This window comes from Chenopodium quinoa, unplaced genomic scaffold (assembly GCF_001683475.1).
Source record: "Chenopodium quinoa cultivar QQ74 unplaced genomic scaffold, ASM168347v1, whole genome shotgun sequence".
NCBI lineage: Eukaryota > Viridiplantae > Streptophyta > Magnoliopsida > Caryophyllales > Amaranthaceae > Chenopodium > Chenopodium quinoa.
Genome location: NW_018743955.1, coordinates 5,973,556 through 5,980,547, shown reverse-complemented (window position 1 = coordinate 5,980,547; position 6,992 = coordinate 5,973,556). Strand labels below are relative to the sequence as shown.

General features: G+C 34.7%; 1 protein-coding gene and 1 non-coding gene across 2 annotated transcripts; both read left to right on the top strand.

The window, feature by feature from the left end:
• The first annotated feature begins 1,709 nt into the window (after nt 1–1,709).
• Nucleotides 1,710–6,268, top strand: LOC110689252 (FRIGIDA-like protein 5). Its single transcript, XM_021865989.1, has 4 exons — nt 1,710–2,699; nt 3,278–3,865; nt 4,421–5,002; nt 5,264–6,268. The coding sequence occupies exons 1-4, from the start codon at nt 1,823–1,825 to the stop codon at nt 5,935–5,937; spliced, it is 2,721 nt and encodes a 906-aa protein (XP_021721681.1). The 5' UTR covers nt 1,710–1,822; the 3' UTR covers nt 5,938–6,268.
• A 509-nt stretch (nt 6,269–6,777) lies between these two features.
• TRNAT-UGU lies at nt 6,778–6,849 on the top strand. Its single transcript has one exon. It is a non-coding gene; the product is annotated as a tRNA-Thr (tRNA).
• The last annotated feature ends 143 nt before the right edge of the window (nt 6,850–6,992 follow it).

The following is a 6,992-nucleotide window of genomic DNA, read 5'->3' as shown; positions in this document are numbered from 1 at the left end:
AATATGGTAAATTATTGTGTCCATGCAAGTAAAAATCTAAATCGAATATTTTTCAAATCGGTTTTGAATTGGGTCGGCTCAAGTGTGGTTTTGACACCTCTACAGTTGCCTATTTTTTTGGTGTTTAGAGAGCCACAAGGGCGGGGGTGAGAATCGATCCCAAAATCTCTTGGAACCGGAAAAGAAACTCTAACCACTTGAGCTACCCCTCACTCTCCTCTACACTCGCCTATAACAAATTAACAACACATGTATTCATGAAATTCACAATTGTCATACCACTCATACTTATCGATGTAAAATCATCAACTATATCCGTTGGTTTGGGGCAAAAAAGCAAGATATAGTTCTTAAATATGATAGTGGTCCATTAATCCCGCGGTTCAAGCTAAGCTAAGGCCTTAGGTATTACCAAACATTTTAAATGACATTTTCCAAACTTAGGGCATGTTCCAATGTATTGAAATCAACTGAACTGGAGCTGAAATAAAATGAAATGAATATTTTATAAGAGAAGGAAATTAGGAATTGAGCTGAACTGAATTGAAAATAAACGTATGAGAATAGACCCTTAATTCTCTAAATAACGCCTCCGACGATTGCCAATACCTTGAATGGACATTATTTGATTGCTAATAAAGTTCATTGCCAAATAACGCCTCCGACGATTGCCAAATGGACATTATACCTACATCAATTTTTATTAGTGAGCCATCAAATTAGATTTAAGTTGATAGATGACTTTCTAAATGGACATTATTAAAATTGATTGGATCATAAAATGAAAAGGTTGTTTTATTATTAGATTGACGTCCCTATTATACTAATTATCCTAATATATTAAAAGGCATTTTTAAAAAAAGTATATGTGTCACGTATACCCTTTCACTTAAACCATATTATAAATATGAAAATAAATGTATATAATTAAAAGGACTAATAAAAAAAACACCAAAAAATTTAAATACATATAATCATAAGGTTTAATTAAAGTAGTAACCCGTGCAACACTTGGACCACATACTAATTAATTATTAAATAATTTATTTGTAGCGGATTTGTTAAACCATATCAATGATTTAATGGCCTTAAAGTTTCAAACGTAACTTTAAAAGTGAATCACTAAATCACGCTAGATATTTGACATATAATGCTCAGACATTACAAACATTCCCTTTTATAAAATATACCCCATTTTGATTTCTCTTCCAATATTCACTCTTTACTTTACTTACCCCACCACCCACCAATTTATTACCCATCACCTTACACATCTTACAAAAATATGGGCGTTTTCCGATAATACGATCTTTAGTAGTAAGGTGGTGGGTGGTAAACCAGTGGGTGGTGAGGTAAATAAAGTAAAAGGTGAAATGGGTGTATAATACTCCCTTCGTTTTTTTAAGTGTCCCATTGACAATTTTGATATTATTCATTTTACTTTGATCAACGTTTGTAATTTATACATAAGATAAAATTTAGTCTTTTTGCCTTTTTGGTACTTGTTAGAATTGTCTCAGTGAATAGATTATAGATATTCAATTGTTGTAATTTATATTAATTAAAGATATTATTGATCAAAGTTTAACATTGACATACATGTTATGTCATTATTGGACACTTGAAAAACCAAAGTATTTTATAAAGGGGCATGTTTGTAAAGTCTTAAAAAAATAAGTGTTACCCCATAAATATTGGACATGGTTTAGTGAGTGGGACCATTCTACTAGTAGTAAAATGGAGGGAGTATTAGAATGAGGAAAATGGAGGGAAAAATTAGGGCTCAAAGTTCTTGGGTTTAGTTCCTTTTTTATCAATCATCATGGCTTCCTCTGAACAAGTGTTTTCCGAAATTAAACTTGCAGAATCCCAAATTCATCAAATTAACAGTAGTTTTCTTGCTCTTCAATCACAATTTTCACAACAATGGAGAACCCTACAAAATTCCTTGGGAAAAATCCAATCTTTACTCAAAAATCGTTACAAAGAACTCGAATCAAAAGAAGAACACCTCAATTCAATCCAGAAATCCATTGAAAATCGACAAAAAGAAGTCGAATTGAAAGAAAAGCAGTTCAATTTCACTGGAAACTTCGTCTGCGATCGATGCAAAACCCTAGGAGTGAAGGTAAGTGAAACGGGTAATGTAGTTGTTAAAATTGAACCTTCAATTGAATTTAGGGGTGAATTTAGTACTGAAGATGCTAGTATTAAGCTTTTTGTTACAATGGATGGAAAAACCCTACAAATGTTTTTGAATGATAGGGTTGATGAACATGAAATTATGGGTGATGAGGTTAAGAGTGCAATTAAATTATCTAGTGATCCTTCAAAACTTGTGTTAGATGCAATGGAAGGGTTTTTCCCACCCCATTTGAAGAAGGGTAAGTTGGAGTATGATGGGATTGTTGTTAGGAGTAGTTGTGTACTTTTGTTGGAGCAGTTGATGGAATTGAAGCCTGAAATTAAAAAGGCGGTGAGAGAGGAGGCAAGGGCGTTGGCACGCGTGTGGAGGAAGAAAATGAGGGCGGAGAGCGGGAGTTATAAGGTGGTTTTGGGGTTTTTGCTTTTGGTTGAGGTTTATTGGTTGTGGTGGGATTTCGACAAGGATGATCTCGGGAGTCTGTGTGAGGTTGTTCGGCCGCACAGGGTTGTGGATGAATTAGATTCGAGACTTTGTATCCTTCAAAAGTGTCATGGTGAGCTCTTGATCATTGAAAGCTATCGTTTTTGTAACTCTTGTTGATTTATTGCATAATAGTTTGTGCAAATTGGTGAAATGCATGGTTTTCTTGGTGTGTTTTGCTCTAATCATATTTTAGTATGGTTGGAAGTTTGCTGACATTATAGATAATTTGAATGTAGTTAGTCTAGTGACATTGAAGTTAGGGATCAGGATATTGAAAAGTATATGCGATTCTTTAGATATTGGGACAGATTAACTTTTTGTCTGTCACACCTGTTTTCTAGCTTAAAGTTAATATATTCAAGATAATTAAGTATTTGCAAAATATCGTCTCAATTCATGTAAATCGAGCTTATCATCTACTTGGATGATGTACTCCCATGTTTTAGCTTATACTAAGAAAGTAAGAAATATATGTTGGATAGTCGATTTAGCAAATAAATACTGACATTGCCTTTAAGTAAACTAGCCTCTGTATTGTTTCCTTCTCATCGTTTGGCTGGTGATATAGATGCTAGATTTTCTAAATTGATTGTACAAAATCAATTTAGAGCATTAGTGTCTTTCTAATTCTTATGTTTCACTTGCTAGTGAGCAACAGGGCATCACAAGCTCAGAAAAAAGAGACGTGTACTCCACCTGTAAAGAATGCATTTGTTTCACCTTCCATGGACTCTTCTGTTGATCTTTCCGCTTTGTGCAAGGAGATGGATGGAAAAATTCTACAAATGTTCTTGAACGGTAGGATTAATGAGCAAAATTGTATGAGTGCAGAGGTTCAGAGTGCGCTTCAGTTATCAAGTGATCCTGCAAAATTGGTACTAGATGCCATGGAAGGGTTTTTCCGGGCACATTTGAAGAAGGATGGTATGGAGTATGAAGATATTGTTGTTAGGAGTAGTTGTGTACTCTTGTTGGAACAGTTAATGGAACTGATGCCTGAAATCAAGACGGCGGTGAGAGAGGAGGCAAGGGTGTTGGCCTGTGTATGGAGGGAGAAATTGAGAGCAGAGAGTGGGAATTGCATGGTGGTAATGGGATTCTTGCTTTTGGTAGCTGCATATTGGCTGTGGTGGGACTTCGACAAGGAGGATCTCAGGAATCTTTGTGAGGTTGTTGGCCAGCACAGAGTAGTGAATAAACTGCATTCTAAACTTGGTTTTCAGCAAAAGTATGAAGGTGAATTCCCAACCATTGAATTTTTTTCCTCTTTGAACTCCTACTTGTATGTGTTTATTACATTATGTTTTTTGTACTACTAGTATAATTTAGGTGCATTGCATGAATTTCTTGGTGTATTTTGCTCATTATCTTATATTGACATGGTTAGAATTTGGAATTTGTTGGATTTATAGACTATATACATTGAATTTGATTATTAGGGTTTTTTGTTAAGTATTTGAGAATTGCAGCTTCCTTTCCAATCTTTATTCTCTCAACTTAAGTATGGAAGAATATAATTTTTCTTTTCATATTATCTATACCCAAAATTTTCAGCTTAAATTAGATAAGGTTATCATCTCTTTGGGTGTTGTGCTCCTATTTATCAACTTAGACTAATATACTTATTGGTTATTCAATATTGAAAACTGAAAGTGCCATTTACTTAACTCATCTCTTCATTGTTTGTTCTATCTCATCAATTGGCTAGAGATATAATTGCTAGATTTTCTTACATATTATTACTTTTTTAGAGCATCATTGTTTATCTAATACTTATGTTTCACTTGACAGTGAGCAATGTAGCATCACAAGCTCAGAAAAATGAGCTATATACTCCCCCTATGAAGAATGCGTTTGTTTCACCATCCACGGACCCTTCCATTGAGCTTTGCACTTTGTGCAAGGGGATGGATGCAAATGGGTTGAAGTCATATTTAGTCAAGCATGTAAAGGATCTAAAGTTATTCCCTGAGAAAGTTATGGATTGTCTTCGATGGGCTTCAGATCCTGCAAAGCTTGTTTTTAATGTAGTGCAAGATTTCTATCTAGAAATGAATGAATTTCAGGGCAACACCAACATTTCATGTTGCAATGTTTTGTTAGAGCAGCTGATGCAACTCTCACCACATATTAATTTTGTGCTTAAAGAAGATATTATTAACTTTGCAGCTCGTTGGAAGGCTAGATTAGCGAAGGAGAGTACCAAGCCCTTCTTTGTTTTTGGCTTTTTAAAGTTCTTAGCTGCCTACAAATTGTCGAGTTCCTTTCAAACAGATGAAATCCTTGCAACATTCTATGATAAAGATGATATTTATGAATTTGAACAAATTCCTAGTTTATGTCGTGCTTTGAGTTTGGAAGCAAAGATTCCAGGTAATTTGACCCTCACTCTTTATTGATCTTAAACAATACTAACTCCTTTATACTTTGATGTTTACAATTGCCATAGCTATAGTTCTCTTCTTTTTTATTGCCAACCAGTGCTGGGACTTGCATGTTATAATGAGAATTGATTTTTTTCCTGTACCTGTACCTAGCTAGCATTCCATATAACTGTCAAAATTCTATCTGCATGATAATATTTTTCAGCAACCTGTTTAATCAATTTTGTGGGTTGTAATTGTTGTTGTACAGATTTTATCAGATCTCTTATTAAGGAGAATAAGTGGCTTGAGGCTGTTCGCTTTATATGTGCATTTAATCTGGCTGATAAATTCCCTCCGGACCCTCTACTGAAAGCATACTTGGATTACACATATGAAGCTGCATTGAAGACCTGCCAGAACTCCAATAATTCAGTTAAGGCACAGAACAAGTGTGCAAACAAACAAATACGTGCACTACAAAGTGTAATCAGATGCATTTTCGATTTCAAGTTGGATTCTGAGTACTCACCCATTGACCTTCAACAGCGCATTCGGCAACTTGAGCTACAGAAGGAAGAAAGAAAATCCTTAAACCTGGAAAAAGATAAGGTTGAGAAAAAAAAGTTTACTGCAACAACTCCTCATGTAGATTCCAACAGCATGAAGAAACGGGCAGCTTGCCCCACAACTGCCCAAACTCAGTTGCTACAAAGATGTAGCCTAGAAAAGTGTCTTCGTACAGACATTGTTCAGAATTCCATCTTTTCGAATGTATCTATTCCTATGGCTTCCAGCATGAACACATTGCATCCACCTTCGCCAAAATTCTCACAATTTGGCTTGCATGACACTAATACTTCAAAAATGCCCTACAGCAGTATTAGGCCTACTGTAAATCGTACTGGTTTGGACACTAATTTCTCAGGTCATGTCTCTGATTAGCCACATTTTGGTACTCCATCTTCTGCCGAGTACAGTACAAAAGTATTATTCACTCTCCATCCTAAAACCATTCCCTGATTCTGTTTATTGTAGGATAGTTGAAGTTTTTTGCTTAAATTATCTCAAGTCCCCCAATTTGTAAATATTATCCTTTTGGGTATTTTAGGATATTTTGCTGAAGTTGGTATCTTTTTGAAGTAATTAGATGGTTTTTGCTCAAGCTGTACATTTGTAAAGGGTAACACCCACCTTGGTGTTCATTTTGGTACAGGGCTGTTTATAATCCCAGATAGAAATATATTTCTCATCAAGTTCTTGCCAAATCGCTTTTGATTCTGAAAGAGATAATGTCTGACATGCCTTAAACCAACAGTTACTATCTGCATGGTTTCATTATTTTCGCTAGTCTGATTCCAACTCCTTACTTTCAGCAACAGTAAGCATAGTTATTTGTATCAAGAATTTTCTCCATCTCTTATTAAAAATAGTTCCTTCAATGGTATATTTGTAATATAGTTCCATTTTACTAATTCTTATTAAGTCGCGCTAATTTGAATAGCGTAACATGTTGATTTACTTACAAAACAAAGACTACAACCAAGGTTTGATGTATACTCTTCAGATATTCACATTGACACATTGGTTGCATAAACTAGGCGCATTTTTGAATATATTCTTATGATTATTATCATAGTTTCTAGACCAATAAATCAATAATGCATATCAAAGAAGACCTAATACTGCTGTATAGAAACATAGAAAGAGAAAAAACCAAAGAAATGCATTGAACAGATTTTGGTTTATGTATAATTCATCCAAAACCTCTACTTTAACATCTAAGCCCTTATAGCTCAGTGGTAGAGCGTCAGTCTTGTAAACTGAAGGTCCGTAGTTCGATCCTGCGTGAGGGCATTTTTCCATTTTTGTTTTTTTGGCCTTTTTTTTTTCCTTCTTAATTTTAAAATTTTGATGATGATTAGTACTCCCTATCTAGAAATCATTGAATTTTAAATCGAAAATAATTGTTGAGTAAAGATTATTTCCGATTGGCCAAA

What these genes read in the sequence shown, in the direction of transcription:
- LOC110689252 (XM_021865989.1), top strand. Translation starts at nt 1,823, where the DNA reads ATGGCTTCCTCTGAACAAGTGTTTTCCGAAATTAAACTTGCAGAATCC. An exon ending in TATCCTTCAAAAGTGTCATG is followed by an intron (nt 2,700 to 3,277) that starts GTGAGCTCTTGA and finishes TTCACTTGCTAG; the next exon opens with TGAGCAACAGGGCATCACAA. An exon ending in TTTTCAGCAAAAGTATGAAG is followed by an intron (nt 3,866 to 4,420) that starts GTGAATTCCCAA and finishes TTCACTTGACAG; the next exon opens with TGAGCAATGTAGCATCACAA.